This window comes from Halichoerus grypus, chromosome 8 (assembly GCF_964656455.1).
Source record: "Halichoerus grypus chromosome 8, mHalGry1.hap1.1, whole genome shotgun sequence".
Lineage (NCBI taxonomy): Eukaryota > Metazoa > Chordata > Mammalia > Carnivora > Phocidae > Halichoerus > Halichoerus grypus.
Window position 1 is genome coordinate 110,587,998 of NC_135719.1, and position 19,632 is coordinate 110,607,629.

The window sequence follows — 19,632 nt, forward strand, 5'->3', positions numbered from 1 at the left end:
CGGGTTGGCTGTCGGGAGGGGCGGGAGAGGGAAGCCTGCAGCCGGTGAACCGCAGAGAGGCTCGTCGCTGGGGCGAGCGAGGAACCATGATCCTTGCGGGCCACCGTCCCGGAAGTGGCCCTTAGAGGAAGAAAGTACTGGGGTTCCTGGGGAGGAATGCTTCTCGGCATTCTAGGTGAGGATTCACAGAACTTTTGTGACATGTGTTGACAGGAGGGACTCAGAGGTTTTAGTCACTCCACCTGAAGGAGCCAGCGTCTCTGCTGAGCCCAACCTGTTTGTGGTGGGACAGAAGGTGGCTCAGGTTGGGTGAGCCTCGGATCTGGTAGGATCCCCTCTGAGAAAGCCGGTCTGCGTCCTTTTTCCGTGGCGACCTTAGGGATGAGTTGATGCTTTAGTGGCTTGTCATGGCCCAGCGGGCAGTGTGGCTCATAAGCCACGAGCCGGGAACTCCACTTTGTGGCACCGTCAGATTCTCCAGGTAAATGCAGTTTGAATTCTCAGGGGTGATGGATCGGAGGGATTGATAATGTACTGTAGTTTGGGGATGTGTCTTTGTCCGCCGCCTTGGGCTAGTTACTTAACTTCTGTTTCATCTGTTAAATGGAAATTTTAACACCACTACTTAATAGTATTGTGAGAATTAAGTGTGTTGATGTTTGGCACATATTATGTGTTTTTCAATATTAGTATTACTGTAATAAAAATTAACTTCACCTGCTTGGGATTGAGATGGAGATGACCAAAGGAAAGGAAAGGAAACTTATTGAGCACTGAACATGTTTCAGATTTTTCTACTTTCGTTAATAAAGGTCATTCAAGGACATTTTAGCTCATTCTTCGGGAAAATCTTCGCTGAGCAGTAAAAGACTGTTATTTTCATATTATGTTTCATTCTTAGAAACTTTCAGGTGGATTACTTTAAAGTTCCTAATTGTTGAAGAAAATTGGAAAAGTACAAAAAATAAAATCGTATTCACTTTTTCTTAGATTGTGTAGGCTGATCTGGCTCCACTTTTAGAATATGCCACATTCTATCAAAATAACTCTGTGGTGAGAATTATACAATAACTTATGGTAAAATGTAAGTGGCAGTTCTGTAATCTGTATCACCTTTTATTCTTGGTGGCTATTGACAGTTCTTTCTTGCCAACGTATTTATTCTTCCCTGAGGAAAGCTCTGTAGGGAGGTAGCATAGCTCTGCATTGAGATTGAGACAGATAAAGATGAGTGTGATTTTAAATGAAAGTGGTTGGCAATGTGGATATGAAAAATTCCCTCTTCACAACCTAAACATTTTTTGTTACTGAGGGTATCAGAGTTAAAGTTTGCCATTTTCTCCCAAGATACCTGGCTTGCTTTGTTGTTGTTGTACCTCAAGTAAGGAGTTTAATAATATTTAATATGGTTCAGGAGCCTCATTGGTTGGTCCAAAGTACTTATATATTCCTTTGAGTATCTTTATTTCTGCCATTCTCCTCCTCCTCACAGGTAACTCTTACATGTTTGTTGCTATCCCTTTATTTTGTGTTTGTCTGTGCATTTTTCAAATTACACAATTAAGTGTGCTATAGACTTCATTTTCTTATATTTGCCAGACTTTTCAGCACTATTTTTAAGAAACATCCATGTTACTTTGTGTTCATCCAGAGCAGCGCTGCCCAGTAGAATTTTCTGCAATGATGGACATGAGAAATGTCCTAAATCTATGCTGTTTAATATTGTGCCACTAACCACATGTAGCTATTGTGCTTTTGAAATGTAACTATTATAACTGAGGAACTCAGTCTTGTTTAATTTTAAGTTTAAATAGTCACATGTGGCTAGTGGCTCCTGTTTTGGACAGTGCAGATCTAAACCATTGCTCTTTTGTACTCTATGGTTTACATCCTCCATGTTTTGCCTGTCCCCTTCCCCTAGTGATGATAATCCCAGGTTGCCTCCAACTCAGCCATCAGAATGGTGATGCAGTAGATACCCTCAAAAGGCTCATAGGGCCTATCTATGCTGATTTTGACTGAATATTGCCAAATAATTAGCTCTTCAGAACACTTTCTCCAGTCTCACTCTTCTCATCAGCAGTGAGCAAAGGTTCCTATATCTCCATTCTTTCCTAACATTTATTTTACTTTTTGTCAATATTGCTATAAAGGATATCTTATTTTCATTTGCATTTCTCTGTGTAGCAGTGATTCTTAGCCCGTTGGATTTCCTTTTCTGTGGATTGCTTGTACATATCCTTGTCCATTTTATCTTTGAGAGTTGCTATTTGTCTGTTTGTTTGTTTTCATGTTAATTTTCTCCTGAAAATTAATTCATTGTGTATTCTTGTGTATTCTTCATATATTCTCGATACTAGGCCTTTGTCATTTTTAGCTACTACAGATATTTTCTCTCATTTTGTCATTTTTAACTTTATATATCACTTGATTAAACAAACCACTAATTTTATTACAGTCAGAGTAGTACTTTGGGGGTTTTGTTGAGGTCATACTCTACCCTTATTTTCCAAAGCTATCTTCTTACATTATCGTCTCTTAACTTTATCATTTTATCTGTCATGTTTAGGTCTTTAATCCATCTTCAGATGTCGTGTTAATAGAGGAATCCATTATATTTTTCTCTATAGTGTGGGCCAGTTTTCCTGTATGTTAAATGTATTTTTTTGGTATATATATATATTTTTTTTCATCGATTTGTGGGACTATTGATAGTTGATTATGTTTCTCTTATAAATATTGGTCTGTTTCAGTTCTATTACTTTATTTGCCTATTCTTGGACCAGTACCATACTGTATTTATATCTGTGACTTTGTAACTTATCTTAATACCTTACAGAGATAAGATTTTTTTTTACTGCTTATAAAAATAAGTTCCTTGAAGAACTCATTGTTGCTTTCAGATTTTTTTTTTTTTCTCATTGTACTCAGGATATTTCAGAAGAAAAATTCAGATATGTTTGGGTGGGTTTTTCAGCATCTCTGTGGAGGCAGCAAGTTGGGTTCAAATAATTCATCTGTCACTTATTAATTCTGTATCATTAAAGAAATTAGTTTTATTATTTTCCATTTTCTGAGCTCCTGGGCCTGGTGTAAGGGCTAAGCATACATACCCTGGCATATTACCCACATATATGCCAAAGGTTAATGGCCATCATTTAAGATTTTTAAAAGCAGATGGTCGTTCCTGTATGTAATTACGTTTTCCCAAAACAAAACTTGGTTTAGATTCAGATTTAGAAGTTTGCTGTCCAGATATATAGTAATAGTATCAGCTTCAGTATGGCTTAGTTTGTTATTGTACCCCATAATTGTAGGGCCAAGGTTTGAGTCCTATTTTAGAAAAGGTCTAGAATAAATCTAAAATGATAGGTTGAGTCATCCAATAAAAATATTTATTGAGCACATACAAGGTATTGTGTACAGTCCCAGATTAACTTCTTATCTTTACATCCAACATTGAGATTCTTACACTTAAGAAGGACTTTAATTATCCTCTAGATAACCAAAGGGTAAAACACTGGGCTGGAGTTTAGTCCACAGTTCTCAACTGTTCTTATCCAGAGACCCAGAAAAAGAAATGGCATTCAGCTGCTAAGCCACTACTGGAGGGCTAGCTAAATCTTCTCCTTTCTCAATCAAAAAAGTACATCAGAATGTGAGTGATAACTAATATAGAGATAACTTTGAATACATTCCTATTTTTCTTTTTAAAAATTATTAGTAAACATCAATATCTTATTAGGGGTATTAATGAAAAAAATTATTTTGGCCAGGTGTGTTTTTGCTTCTTGATGAGAATTGCTGATATATTTAGATACCCCTTTATTGTACAAATAAGAAAATAGACTTAGGGAAGTTAGGTGACTTACACAGAAGTTAATACCAATAAATGACTTTGTTCTGGACATTAGAGTGGAGAGAAAAGGAATAGGGAAAGTACATCTTTTTTTTAAACTAAGAAAATGTGACATAACATTTTGTAAATGAGTAAAAGCGTCTTACTTAGATTTTATTTTTATTACCTCATAATATCTTTCAGGGCCATAGAGATAAACATTTTTATTAGTAAAACATTCTTACATTTTAAGGAGTTGGCAAGAAGACTCAGGGTATTTGTTATTCACTATTAACTGAGTAGAATAGAACATTCCTTTTACATTTCTATCATCTCAGCTAGTGAATCCAAAATTATGGCAGGTTAAATTGAACCACTTCTTTGATTCTGCTCTACTAAGATGGAATCAGAAAAGAAAAAAAAGGCCTTAGTAGATGCCTAAAAAGTGTCCAAGTATACATTCCTGGCCTACCAAGCAGGAATCTGAGTGACCAAGAAACTAGAATTTTGAATTAGAACCATGTACTCTACCTATTTAAAAAATTAACTAAATTGAGCTATTTTCAGTAATAAATAATGACATTATAATTTGAGATAATATACCAAGTATACAACAGTTAGTTACTACAGTAGAAATTTAACGTGTAATACATTGTTTTGGTTGTGGATTTTGTGGGTGTATGTATTATTGTGTGTTTTGTTGTTATTGTTAGTCTTGTGTTTTGGGTTTGTTTTTGTTTTGGGGGTTTTTTGGATTTTTCTACTTTTATTTTCCTTGGAAGAACCATTTATAATATTTTTGTTTCCATAATTCAGACGGTATCCAACTGTTGAAAAACGAGCCAAAGTCTTCAATGGAACAAGTTATGTGCCTATTCCTGAAGATGGTCCCTTTCTTAAAGCACTGTTTTTTGAACTTAGATTATTGGATGATGATAAGGACTTCGTAGAAAGTCGTGATAGCTGTTCACACATCAATAAAACATCTGTCTATGGACTCCTAGTAGGAGGTGGAGAACTCTGGCCAGTTGTTGCTTTTCTGAAGAATAACATGATATATGCTTGTGTTCCACTAGTTGAACAAACTTTATCCCCTCGTCCACCATTAATTAGCATTAGTGGAATTTCACAAAGCTTTGAACTTCTTTTTGGGATACAGGATTTTCTTCACTTGGGTCAAAAAAATGAAACTGAGTTAAACACAAAATTGAACCAACTGCCTGATTTGCTTCTACAAGCTTGTCCATTTGGAACTTTGTTAGATGCCAACTTACAGAATTCATTGGATAGTATTAATTTTGCTTCTGTGACACATCCACAAAAACAGCCAGCCTGGAAAGTTGGAACATACAAAGGAAAACCACAAGTTTCTATTTCTATCACTGAAAAGGTAAAATCCATGCAATATGATAAACAGGATATAGCAGATACATGGCAGGTTGTTGGAGCTGTCACTTGCAAGGTGAGATTTTCTCTGATACTTGTTTTATCATACCATTGAACACCTATGGAGAAAAGTAAAATTTTCTAACTTTATTTTACATTGTTATATGACATTCTTGATTTTTATCATAAACAGCAGTCATTAAATGTGTGAAATTTTGCAACATTACCTTTTTGTATTCCTTATGAATTGAATTTTTTTAAAAGATTTTATTTATTTAAGAGAGAGAGTGCACAAGCCGGAGGGAGAGGCAGAGGGAGAGGGAGAAGCGGACTCCCCGATAAGCAGGGAGCCCGATATGGGGCTGGATCTCAGGACCCTAGGATCGTGACCTGAGCCAAAGGCAGACGCCCAACCGACTGAGTCCCTTATGAATTGTATTAGTTATATATGGCTGCATACTGAATTGTTCCATTATCCCCAAAATAAACATTTATTATCATCATTGTTCTGTGGGTTAAGACTTCAGGAACAGCTTAGCTAGGAACTTCTAGTGTGGAGTCATGAGATCACAGTCAAAGCAGCTGGAACTATAGTTACCTGAGGGTTTGATTGGGGCTGGAAAATCTACTTGCAAGGTGGCTCACTCACATGGATAGTAAATTGGTGCTGGTTGCTGGTGGGAGGGCTCAGTTCTTTTCCATGCGGACTTCTCAATAGTCTAAGAATATCCTCACAACTTGGTGACTGGTTTCCTATGGATCAAATGATGAGAGAGAAAGAAAGAGAAGGCACAGGTAGAAGCTATTCTTTTTATTACCTCAGCTGAGGACAGATGGCATCACTTTTACCACTTTTTGTTCATTAGAAACAGGTCACTAAGTCCAGTCCACATTCAAGGGGACTAGAATTAGGCTTCACCTTTTGAAAAGAGTAAAAGAATTTGTGAAAATATTTTAAAACCATCATATTTGATATTTTCCATTTCCTCTAAAAGGATGAAATTGACAAATCTTTGAATTAATATCTAAAACCATTTTGAAGGGCTCTTATATTATTTTAAAAAGTTTGTAGGTTAATATAGTGTTCTCTGGTTTCAGGATAGAAAATAGGAAATGGCAATAGGAGTAACAATATAATTAGTAGTGAGGAGTGCCATTTTGAATAATGATCAAAAATTAAAGCCTTCCATAATTTCTGCAATTACATATCAGTAATATTTTTAGATGTCCTTATTTTTCTGATATCCTTTATTCTCTGCACTTATGAATATAAACTTTTTAATAAAACTTAATGTTGAGTGGCTATGTACAAATGCTCTAGATAAAAGTAGATTTCAAGAACAGAAAATTGGAACAGTCCTGGCAGACAAATTGGGTCTTTCTTTTCCTTTTAACCTTAAAATAACTTAAGAGTTTATGTGTCTATTTTAAACTCACTTCTATCATGATCAAAAATACATTCCAGTTATTAACTTATTAGAAATAACTATTATAAATGATGGGGCGCCTGGGTGGCTCAGGTGGCTAAGTATCCAACTTTTGATTTTGGCTCAGGTCGTGATCTTAGGGTTGTGAGATCGAGGCCCATGTCAGGCTCTGCACTGGGCATAGAGCCTGTTTAAGATTCTCTCTCCCTCATCTGTCCACCCCACCCCCAGTAAAAAACGAACAAACAAAAAAAACTACTATAAATGGCTCTAAAATTGAGGTGTGCATGGATTATGTCATTCACAAATCTTAAAGTAGTTGAACCCTTCTTTCTCATAAGTCTGTGAAATAAAAGGAAAATTCACCATTTTTGTTTTTCCCTTCTGTGGCAATAAATAGGGAATATATTATATATAAATTTGCTACTAATTAATATCATGGTTTTTAAATATCTCAGCTCATTGATAGGCTGACTGACCCTAGTTTATTGCTTATGGGAATTTTGGATTGGTTTCTATACAAATTATCATGATGGAGAACTTTCTTCTTTAAAAAACTTTCTTCTAAAAATAAAAAGAATGGGGGTGTGCCATAATCCATGCACTAAATGTTTCTTTAAGCTTGTACGTAAATAGTACATCTGTTAGCCAAACATTTTTTTTAAAGTTCTTCAGGAGGTTAGTATTTAAAGTTTTATTATGAAGCCTATTATAAATGGAAATAATTATCTTCATTTAATCTTAGTCCTAGTAGAAAACCTGGTGAACCAAAAGCCAGTGGACTGAAGTTCTAGTCCTCATTCCACCACTAATTCTTTGGTGTCTTTGGAAAAGTCATAATTTTTACAATCTTTTCTCATTTTTAAAATCAGGTAAGTTCCTAGGTCCCTTCTGTTTTTATAACACCTAGTTAAAAGTGAGATTTACATATGCCAGATTGGCTTAAAGGGTAGTACCCAGGTTTCATCTAGAATGACTGTCCTCATTCTATAGTAAATGACTGATGATCTGGTATTTTAAATCACTAGGTAGCAGATAATCCATTGGTGGCTTCCGTAATGGTTGCAATTTTCCGATCCCTCTAAGAATCTTAGACTGATTTAATAAGCATAAACTGAATATTTAAATATTATAATAGTATTTGCTATTAATATTTGCTCATTTTATTATTTCCATAAATATCTGTCAAAAAACAACTTTTTTTTGTTCTTTCTAGTTCACATATAGAGTGAAGTCGCAGATAGTTTGAAACTCAAAACATTAAAATATTTTTTTTCATGGCTGCATAGTAATTTATTTACTTTTTAAAATTTTTTTAAATTTTATTTTATTATGGTATGTTAATCACCATGCAAAACACTAAAATATTTTTAAGTTTTGTGGTAAGGTTATTGGACATCTTTATTTTCAAATGTGATAGACATTATTGTAACTGTTACCAAAAAATCTTTATGAGGTACTAATACCTGGTACTGTTCATAATGCCTGCCGGCTAAGTGTTTACATTGTATAGCAGATATATTCTTGAATTCACACATATGTCAAGCAGTAGATAAAACATAAGAAAGTGAATCATGTCACATTGGAATGGAAAACAAAGGTAGGGTACACAATTAGAGAAAGATGCCCATTCAGTAAACATTTTTTTGAGTGTCTCTTGTATATAGCAATGTGCTAGGCACTAGAAATACAAAGAAAAATATAACAGTTCTTGCTTTCAAAGAACTTAAAGCTTCAAGAGGGAAACAAACAGGGCACAGACAAATATCTATAGGGGGTGAGCAGTTATTGCATGATGCGGACTATGTATATGATAGTAGAACTAGCTGCTTGCATTTGCAGCTAAGCATTATACCTGCTAAATTCTATTAACTCTTAAAATATTTGTTCAGATCTACCAAACAAAACACATCAATAAGCTTTCTATGGCCCAGTTGGCTAGTTTTAATTGGGTGCTTTAATAGAGGTAAATGTCAAGTTAGAGTTGAGGTAGAAAGGAAGAGCCTTTTTACCATGAACACACAAGTAAGGTATATCATTCTGGTTGGGTCAGAAAAAGAGCCATTACAAGGTTTTTGGGAGTAAAGGTATTTAATATAGGATTTAGGGCTTACTAAAAATAATAGTTAATTTAAAACTTTATGAAAGTGAAAAATAATTTTGAATTCTGTGAAGCTCATACCAGGTGTAAGAGGAGTTGAGAGAATAAAAATTCTGATATTCTGGCTGCAGCCTTCCAGAAACAGTCACTAATGACTTTAGTCTGGAGAAGCCAGAATTCACAGATAAGTCTGAGATGCCACCATGTCTATCTGTTACAGCCTCAAAGCAGAAATTCATGGAAAGTTCTGAAAAGTGCTGCATCTGGCCACCACATCCTTAAAGCAGGAGCTGAGAGGTCTGTGAAGCTATCATATCCAGCTTCCATAACCTTCCAAGAATACTGGCTTCCCAGTTGCAGGGTAGAAAATGATTAAAGAGGTAGATGGGAGCCAAACAATGAAAGGCTTAAAAGTAATGCAAAACTGAGGGGAAACTATTGAAAGATCTTGAGCATGGATACAATATATTTAGAATTCTGTTGGATCCAGAAGATGGATTGATTAGAGGAAGGCGAATCTAGATACATTTAGAGGCCTGTGACAAAAATTGTAGGGGCCTGTACCAGTGTGTTTGCAATAGGAATGGAGAGATGTCAGTGGACTTAAAATAGCTTTTTGAGGGTTTAGATGTAAGCAGAGGGCTCTAAGAAGTCTCTCCTAGTTCCTGCTTGGTATCTGAGAGTATAACAGAACCACTAACCCGAACACAGAAAGCAAGAATAATACCTTGAAATAAAAATGAGTTAAGTTATGGGAAATGACTCAGATAAATTTAGAAAAGCCTCACCCAGAAGATGTATGCCTCTAATATCTTGGTAATATCTGTTTCTGTTTCCATTACAGTGTGATTTAGAAGGAATCATGCCAAATGTTACCATCAGCTTGAGTCTCCCCACCAACGGGTCTCCACTTCAGGATATTCTAGTTCATCCTTGTGTGACTTCTCTTGACTCTGCTATTCTGACTTCTAGTAGCATTGATGCAATGGATGATTCTGCATTTAGTGGACCTTACAAATTTCCATTCACTCCTCCTTTAGAGTCATTCAACTTATGCTACTATACTTCGCAGGTAAACAACCTTGGAAAAGTTGAGACTTTGCTAATCTTCATATTTATGAATTCTGTTGTAAGCAAATCATTCATACTTTTGGCCCACATGAGAACTTTTCATTATTAACCAGATAGTAATTGATGAATGAAGATGAAGATTCAGGTCTTTGAATAAGATACTTCTTCTCTCTGGTGTCTGTAATAGCATTGAATGGTTTTCAAAGTCATGGGATCTTTTTTTTTTTAATGTTCCCTAATAAGGACTCCATGGTCATAGGATAGATCCTGATATAATTTAGTCATGGTTTGAATTATAACATAAAATTCCTGTAATCCCAGGCAACTGGGGTGACAAATACATAATATTATTTATAGATATTGTTTGTTGAATAACTGTTGTGTCAGACATTGTCCTAGGCACTTTACATGTGTTTTCTCCAGTACTTTTAAAACCCTTAATATAGGTATTACTGGCCCCATTCTACAGATGAGGAGAGTCTCAGAGAAGTTAAATGACATGCCTAAGGCCTTATAACTAATAAGTAACAGAGTCTGGATTGAACCCAGATTTTCCACACTACAAAACCCAACTTCCTTTTTACTATACCATTTGTCTTTTGTCCTAATTATGAATCAATAGTTTAGAAAACCTACTCAAGCTACCTTACATAAAGGGAATTTATTTTGATAATATAAGAGGCAATCTGAGCGTCATTCAAGGATAAAAAGTAGACCCAGCCTGTACTGGGAATAGAACCAGAAAATCAAAATTAAAATCACCCTGTACTCAATGTCTATACTGTCTGTCTCATCTCTCAGTTTTCTCTTCCAGCTGGCTTTCTCTGCTTCCACATGACCTATAACTCTAAAACCTTATGCTACATAAGTAGAGTCTATTTATTACTTCAAATGTACCAGAAAGAGTGATTGGCTTACTTCAGCCTACAGATAGTTTCTCCTTCAATCAGTTACTGATAACCAGTTGAGTAAGCTACTGCTGAGCTAGGGGGTGGGGGAGTCACAAAATACACATAGGGAACTGTGAGCAGGGCGTCAGTGAACATTATGTCTAGTGCACATCTTATGTTGCAGGTCATAGAGAACCTGGAGGAGGGGAACCTGGATGAGCAAGCAAGGAAAAACAATGTATTGCAAACCTTTGTAAGGCACCTTTCTTATCTCTGGAAACAGAGAAGGAAAAATCCCTGCCTTTAGAACGATAATGGCTCCCTCATCTATTATCAAAACAGTGTAGAGTAATCTATACATAATAACTACATTACTACAGGCCTTTTTCTCAATCATCATTGGTATTTTAGACCCATTAACCTGAGAATTATACAAAAATTTGTTTATGTTTGTTTCCAGGTCCCAGTCCCACCAATTTTGGGTTTTTATCAAATGAAAGAGGAAGAAATACAAGTAAAAATAACAGTTAACTTAAAACTTCATGAAAGTGTGAAAAATAATTTTGAATTCTGTGAAGCTCGTATACCTTTTTATAATAGGTAAGAATAAAACAACCTGGTACATGATTTCTGCCTTTCTTAGTACATTCCCATTGCCCTACAGTAAATTAATCTTTGTTTTTTTACCTTATTTTTAAGATCTAAAAACTTTGTTCAAATGAATGCTGATTCTGAACAAAAAATTCAGTCATAAAAATAATCTCTTTACCTTTAAATGTGTCTTCATTTCTCTAGTTAAACTTACTAGTCAATACAGGAGGGCATGTGATGTCATGAGCACTGGGTATTATATAAGACTGATGAAACACAGACCTGTACCTGAAACCAATAATACATTATATATGTCAATTAATTGAATTTAAATTTAAAAATGTTAATAAATAAATAAACTTACTAGTAAATACAAACTTAAGCCAATGTAACTTCTTTAGGGATTATTTCACTACTGGCTTTATTTCTAGCAATTTCTCTGTGCTCTACATAGAAGTCAAACCCAACTATCAGCTACCTGGTGAATTAAGCCAATGGTAACATAAGATTACTTCCTCAACAGTTCTGCTTTTAAATTTGTTCTACAGCATAGTTCTTTTCATAGGATGCCTAAAGATACAGTGAAATTATAGTTTTAATGTTATGTCATTCCATATGACTGTATTAATACGTTTTATATGACTTTATAGTTGTCTTTAGAATTAATAATGAAATGTCTATCATCACCAAAAACATTTATTGTGGTTTTGGTGTTTTTTGAGATATAATATTTATTATTTGTTCTACTTTATTCTGCAAACTTGAATATATAAATCTGCTTTTATGCTGTCCTTCTATTAAGTAACACTAGCTAGATTTGACTTAGATCTCTTTAAACTCTTCTATGATCATATTTTTCTTTCTATTTTGTCCTTTTCTTTTTTAAAGAGGTCCAATCACACATGTGGAATACAAAGTTAGTTTTGGCCAGCTTGAAGTATTTCGAGAGAAAAGCTTATTGATCTGGATTATTGGTGAGCTTTTATTTATTGACTTTTTAAATTCATTTGTTGTAGAATCTACTTACTTTAAAATAGTTAACTGGTACATTTGTGTTTTTAGGACAGAAGTTCCCCAAATCAATGGAAATTAGTCTTTCTGGAACAGTCACTTTTGGAGCCAAGAGTCATGAGAAGCAGCCATTTGATGAGATTTGCATTGGAGGTACAGCATATTTAAAGGTAAATACATTTATGTGGCTCACTACATTAGAAACCCTTCCTTTGTTTTTAAATTGCATATATCTAATTGATTTTTAATGTATTCTAACCATTTTTTGTGGGAGAACTTCTTGTCTGTGCTAAGTCTCTTTAGATTTTTGTGAGATTTCTTTTTGTTTAGTATTAGTCACTTTCTATTTCACTTAATACTTAAAAAATTTTTAAGGTGAAACAGTTAAGTATAACCTTAACACATCAAAGTAACCAAGTTCTATTTCCCAGCTCTTAGTTACCACATTTAAGATTCCTATACAAAAAATATAAGATGTAGCCCTTGCCCTCTAGAAATTTTCCACTGATGCATGTCAGTAATTGATCAGTGCTAACTGCTTTTGGTATTTGAAGGAAACAGTGAGCATTTCTGACCAGAGTGGTCAAGGAAAGCTTTGCAGTAGAGATGGGAGTTTAAGCAAAACTCTGAGGCCCAGATAAGCATGAAAATGAAACTTTGAAGATTGACCAACATTTATATAGGTAAATAAATGACTTAATCAAAGGAATGAAGGATGACAAGGCACACTTAGGAACCAGTGCTAGAAATAGTAGTAACACATCAGGCTGGATAAGTGATTTAGGTCTAGATTGTAGCTTTGGAGGGTTTGCATTCTGACTTTTATTCCTTTGTTAGAAAATGTTTTTAGTTTTATATAGATCTTTCAGAAAACAATACTTTATGAAGATCAATCTGGAATGGATGTGAGAAGGTGAGTAGGAAAAAAATAATAAAACTTGATTCCTGATGAAGGGTAGTAAGTTAATGATGCTGAGTGTCACAGAAAGAAAGAAAGACTCCTGGAGAAGCTGTGATAAAGGTAAAGCATTGGTCACTAATTAAATATAGAAACAAAAAATAATTTTAAGTCCAAGATTTAAAAACATTTTTTAAAAAATGTAGCTTCAATCAGACTTGAAGCTCCAAGAGGGCAGAGACCATATGAGTGTCATTCATTCATTATTTTTATCACCAACATCTAGTTCATTACCTACCACATAAATATTTGATGAAGGATGAATATACTTAGAGAAAGTACTAATATGGAGAAAGTTGGGCGGAAGTGGTATACATATCATGTATATTGCTGGTGATAGCAACATATCCCAATGTAAGTGTCTAGTAGGTAGCTGAAAACCTAGAGCTAGATTCTCAAGAGAGAATTCAACAGTATATAAGGATTCAGGAGTTAACCTTGTGGAGAAAAAAATAATTGAGGCAGTGGAAGTGAGTAAGATCAGAAAAAAAGAAAATAAGTAGATGATTTAGAAGACCCAGTGAGAGGAATTGAAGGGATGATCAGAAAAGTAGCAGGAAAACCTAAATGGAATGGTAGAGAAATCAGAGAGATTGAAATCTATATAATAACAGAAGAAATGGTAGTGAAGTAAGAAGTGCAGGGACACCTGGGTGGCTCAGTCCCTTAAGCGTCTGCCTTCCCCTTGGGTCATGATCCCAGGGTCCTGGGATCTAGTCCCACATCGGGCTCCTTGCTCAGCAAGGAGTCTGCTTCTCCTTCTGCCTTTGCCACTCCCCCTGCTTGTGCTCTCTTTCCCTCTTTCTCTGACAAATAAATAAAATCTTAAAAAAAAAAAAAAAGTACACTAGTGATACTCATTTCTTCTATCTTGGCTTCAGCTATATCCACAGCTTTGTTTCAAGGATTGTTATAAAAATTCCTACTTCTGGATATTTTTTAGAAAAAATATGGGATGTTACTACACTGTAGGTCTTGCAGAGGTAGGGATTCTGACTTTTTTATTCATTACCATCACCTACTCAGTTATAATCTCATTGCAAGCATGTAATACATATTTGTGTTCACTGAATAGATTTATTTTTATAATATTTAGTTATATGGAAATCAATCTTATTATAACTTCCAGAATCCAGAATTATACCAAACAAGCAAGCAGAAGCCCTTTACAATTAGAGATAATATAAGTTGCAATAGGAAAAAAAATGCTTAAAAGATCACAAAATTTACATTCTATGTATGTGGCCCAGTTAATTTGGCAATCAAAAGGAGAAAGGAAGTAGGAGAAATTTGCAGGGATGGAGATAGAAGAAGAAGTGTAGAAAAGATAACAGGATACTGCAAAATCAGGAGCTTTTAACAGCAAATATGAGAACCACAGCAAAAGGACACTGGAGCTCCCTCGATAAGACACAGACCTTTGATAGTTCATGTGAATATCACTGTGACTCAGGCACCCCACCACTATGCCTTCAGAGAAAGTACTAATAATGGCCCTTTCTACAATAGCACAGTATAATAATTGGCATTTATATCGATGATGCCACATTATCAATTAAATCCAGAAATACGGATTACATTTTAGAAAGGTTTCATAGGTGAGAGAAAGGATGATTTCTAAGCTTAGTTCTAGAAAAATTGAATTTTAGTTTTCTGGAAAATTAAGCAGAACATCTCATTCCCTCCAAACATGAGATAAACTGTTTCAGTTTTAGTAATTGTATTCTTGTGTTTTGCTAGAAAGTGTATACATTTCTGCTTGTAAAAGAATTATGATCTGAAATATATCACAATCATATAGCCTTAGAGATAAAAGAGAATACGCAGAATACCAGACACCCTAAGGGAAGAAGCACCAGTTTTTGTTGTCAGTGGAGTCTGAGTTCACATGCCAGCTCTGCTACTTAAATTCTGGGATGCTAGTTGCTCCCATCTCTGAACCTCAGTGCCCTCATTTATAAAATAGGGATGCTTTGCAACATAGATTACAGTCCATATTAGTGAAGTATCTGGTGGGTGTTAAGCACTTCCTAATGACAACATTACAAAGAAATGGTCCTAATGCAAAGGGGAAAAGGTGTATGTGTGTATGTATGCACGAAAGCGTACCACACACATTTTTATTTTGTGAACTATGTGAAGTGAATCGCTAAAATTGTGTCAAGGGAAAAAAATGTGACCATCGCTTTTATCAAATAATCACCTCAATTTGGTGTATTTCTCTTCTTTTTCTAGCTTCATTTTAAGATCTTAGATTATACACTCACTGGTTGTTATGCGGATCAGCATTCAGTTCAAGTTTTTGCATCAGGAAAACCAAAAATAAGTACACGTAAGTTGTACAGATGCAAACTAACTTGAGGGAATTAAAATGGTGCTATGCAATTACTACCTAAGACAAAACTAAAATGTAGTAGAGATCAGAGAATAATCCTGATTTATAAAAATTCTGACCTGATCCTATCCTGTGTAACAGTATGTGTACTTTACATTGGCCTCTGCCTTCTCGTGTTTATAAAATGGTCTGGGTGAGCAAGAATTGGTATAGAGGTGGGCTTTAGTATGAAGTTGGATTTGTTTTGCTCTGGTTATAATATACTTTTTTATTCAGAAGTTGTTCCCCGACAAGGGTTTGAGTCTGGCTCAGACAATTTATTAGCTGTGTAAATTTGGACAAGTTAGTGAACTTCTCAAAGTTTTAATTTCCTCATCTATAAAATGGAAATAATAGTACTGTTTATCTCGGGATTGTTACGAGATTTAGATAAAATTATATTGACCAAGTGCCTAGCATGATGCTTAGCATGTAGCATGGATTCAATAAATGTTAGATGTGATTATTATTTAAAATCTTAAATATTTTTAGCAAATGCTATAGTCAGTGAGCATTATTTAGTGCCCTCTCCATTTTATAAGTAGGAGGGCAATAGAAAGAAGGTTTCCAGCCTTCGGGGAGTTTATTGGTTGTCAGTAAACATATATACTGTATATGAAAACACAGGGAGACAAAAAGTAATTTATAAATGAATTCAGAATTATTTAATTCAGATCAAATATTTATAGTAGCATAGAACAGAAAAGTAACTAGAATGAGTTTAAAAGTTAGCTAAACATAAGCAGAACTCTTAAGTTTTATTTATTTAAGTAATCTCTACACCCAACGTGGGGCTCAAACTCATGACCCCAAGATCTGACTGAGCCCAGGTGCCCCTAGATAAATATTTCTTAAACTAAGGATTAGGATCCCCAAAATAGGTAGGATAAGACAGAACTTTGTACATGAAAGTTTCAAAAGGATTACAGAACTCAGAACTACAGAATTCTAAGCGATTACTTGTGAATGGCAGTAATAAATTCCATGTAATGTAATCAGAATAAGTCATAATTCTTTACCTCCTTAGGATTTCCCTATGTTTTCTCAGGCATCGTTTTTTGGTTGTATTTTAAAGAAATGCATATACATGGAAGAGTCTTCAAGATGCATTTTTTTATTGAAGGCATGATATAGTTATATCAGTTTAGACAAACCATGCTAAATGCAAATATTTTGGATTCTATCTATGGGATACTAAATGCAAACAGACCAGTATTTTAGACTGTATGGGAGATATGTTTTCTCTTTCGGTAATGTCTAAATATTTTAAGTATCTTATTAATATTAACTAAACATATTGTAGCAATTCTCAGCATAATACAGGATGGGGTCGTTCAGTAATGTACCTGCTTAATGTAAAATATTAATATATTTTAATATAAAGTAATATAAAATATTAATATATTGAATAAAAGAGGTCATCTTATAATGCATCATTATGACCAGTCTTTTATTTCCGTCCTGTTAGTTTCAGAACACGACTACCACTTTGTGCAACTAAGACCTTTATTTTGCCATCATCTTGACAATACAATTTATTTTCAACATATACAACTTAGTTCTGAAAATATTAATGCCAATAATAATGTTAATTTACATAATAATAGCTAACATTTATTGCTTACCGTGTGCCAGGCACAGTTCTAAGTATTTTACGTGTGTTAACTCATTAATCCTCGCAACACCCTATGTGAGAATTGTTATCTCCATTTTACAGATGAGGATGCTGATGGAACAGAGGGATTAGGGTCATGTAGCTAATAAATGGCAGGACTGGGAATCAAACCAAGCAGTCTGGCTCTGGAGCCTGCCCACTTAACCAGTATGTTGTGTTGCTTTTCAATGTTTACTAGGTTCTCAGACTGAAGAAATAAATAAATAAATAACAAGGTAATACATCTTACCTCTATCTTTTTCATTATGAAGAAAGGCATGAAGAAGAAAGGTAGAAAAGGCAGAATTAGATATTCACTAATGTGTGTAATAATCAGAATTTACATGGGTCTAGCTCCAAATGAGCATTATTAGCTCAAATTTACATATCAGAAAACTTTAGTTCAAAGAGGTTATCATTTGTCCAAAGCTATTAAAACAGAAAACTTAAATTTGATCAGAACTTTAAGAAACCATTGAAGCAACTTTTTAAAAGTATTACTAGAAAGTGGAATGTTTATTTCTGTCTCTAAAACTTGGAATGGGTAAAGAACAGCAAGATCAGGATAAGGACCATGGTGAAGAGAGGTCACATAATTGGAAACCAATAAAAAGTTTAAAATTTTTTTTGTAGTTGATGTCATGGTCCATAAGAAACAGAATTTAAGGAAATCATGAGAAAAATTGATAGACGTGGAATAAATGAGGGATATTGGCATAAATTTGGCATAAATAAGCTCAAAGATAGATTTAAATATTTAATAAACCCGTATTTTTAAAGTTGTAAAAATTACAATGCCTTGATAAAGTGAAATTAAAATATTTCAAAGTGTTGCCTTTCTTGAAATCATTGTGTTCCACATTTTTAAAATATCATGACTGCTCTCTCATTGAATTTTTGTTAATGTAATACAGTCTTATCATTTCTTTCTTTTTTTTTTTTTTATAGACCGGAAACTAATTTCTTCTGACTATTACATCTGGAATTCTAAAGCTCCTGCGCCAGTAACATATGGATCATTATTACTGTAATTATCTCATACTTAAATAGGATTTATATAATGGTAACATAAATTAAATCATTAGTCTTTTATTTTTAATGTGTGTGCATATAACCTATGAATGAAAAAAGTCATTGATTTAATTATAAAAATGCTCCTGTTTAATGTTTTTAGCCTGACATAGTTTGAAAGAACATTTTAAAGACTAATATTTCCTATTTTGTTACCCTTTGATTTTACTCAAATATGATTCAGAGCAGAAAACAGTAGTGATTCACTTTAGGCTTATTTTAAACTAGTCCTGGGTCACCCTACCATATATACTTTCCTGCTCCTGTGGCAGACATGGCTAATCAGTTGTAGCCTTCTTTCTCCACTGAGCTTTCCTGGATATGGGCTCAGCCTCCTTCTCATTGCAGAGCTGCAAACAGCCACTCCTGATGGATTGTAGATTAAAAGATGGATGTGCAAGATAAAAAACTCTGCTCTTTCAAACCTGAGTAGTAAGATTCTGGTACAATGTATTGTTATAGAATACCAGAAACCACTGTAAATCTCTTGGGAAAAAAAAAAAAATAACCAGTCAATGAAAACAAAGGAATGTTGTTTAAATAGTAACCTGTTCTTAATCAGAACTTTCTTATTGACTAATAAAGAATCTGAATAATTCTATTTAAGGTGTTTGTTTATCTCTGTTCTAGAGTTACTTTTCAGGTAAGCTTATTAATCTGCCACAATAACATTTTGCTCAGGATGTCAGTCAGCATACTAAGAGGGGTGGGATACCTTTAGAAAATGAGCCTAGTGTTTTGTGATCACTTAATGCCTGCAGCCAAATTTTTTTAAAGATAAATTTAGGTATAATACTGTTTTTCATGTTTATTATATGAAAATTCTTAATGAATTCAGGTAAAAATTCAAAAGCTGTTTTGTGGGTAGAGAGTATTACTTAATCTTATTTCAGTGTTGTGTAGCCTCTTTCCTTTAAATTTATCACTCCTGCTTTCTTATTAGCATTCTCTTGATTTCTTCAGGAACCACCCTGTCATACTTTTTATTCTGTCTTTACAAATTATATGTCTCATTCTGTTTTCAAAGCAGTTCCTTGTCAAGTTGGACTTTAAGTGGCCATTCAAGAAAAGATGAAATCTCAAGATCCTCAAAAGTTAATCTATGTCAAGTTTCTTTTTATGGAACAGAATTAGAAGCGTTATAAAAAATATGCATTACAGATTAATATTCAATTAAATTATCTCTTGGTTTCTATTTTTTTAGTCAGTCTCCTAAGGAAAAGCTTAGAAAAATCTTCTAACTCCTTGAAAGAGAGCTAT

General features: G+C 34.3%; 1 protein-coding gene across 2 annotated transcripts; it reads left to right on the top strand.

The window, feature by feature from the left end:
- The first annotated feature begins 19 nt into the window (after positions 1-19).
- AP5M1 (adaptor related protein complex 5 subunit mu 1) lies at positions 20-18,973 on the top strand. 2 transcript variants are annotated; one of them, XM_078053756.1, is made up of 8 exons: positions 20-481; positions 4,655-5,300; positions 9,597-9,824; positions 11,174-11,313; positions 12,193-12,278; positions 12,367-12,485; positions 15,509-15,605; positions 18,250-18,973. In XM_078053756.1, the coding sequence occupies exons 1-8, from the start codon at positions 408-410 to the stop codon at positions 18,330-18,332; spliced, it is 1,473 nt and encodes a 490-aa protein (XP_077909882.1). In that variant the 5' UTR covers positions 20-407; the 3' UTR covers positions 18,333-18,973. The 2 variants fall into 2 exon arrangements, with proteins under 2 accessions (XP_077909882.1, XP_077909883.1); XM_078053757.1 differs by lacking the exon at positions 15,509-15,605.
- The last annotated feature ends 659 nt before the right edge of the window (positions 18,974-19,632 follow it).

Bases quoted from the DNA above. Each gene is read 5' to 3' on its own strand.
- AP5M1 (XM_078053756.1), top strand. From the start codon at position 408: ATGGCCCAGCGGGCAGTGTGGCTCATAAGCCACGAGCCGGGAACTCCA. The intron at 482-4,654 runs GTAAATGCAGTT...TCCATAATTCAG, and splicing joins GGCACCGTCAGATTCTCCAG to ACGGTATCCAACTGTTGAAA. The intron at 11,314-12,192 runs GTAAGAATAAAA...TCTTTTTTAAAG, and splicing joins CGTATACCTTTTTATAATAG to AGGTCCAATCACACATGTGG.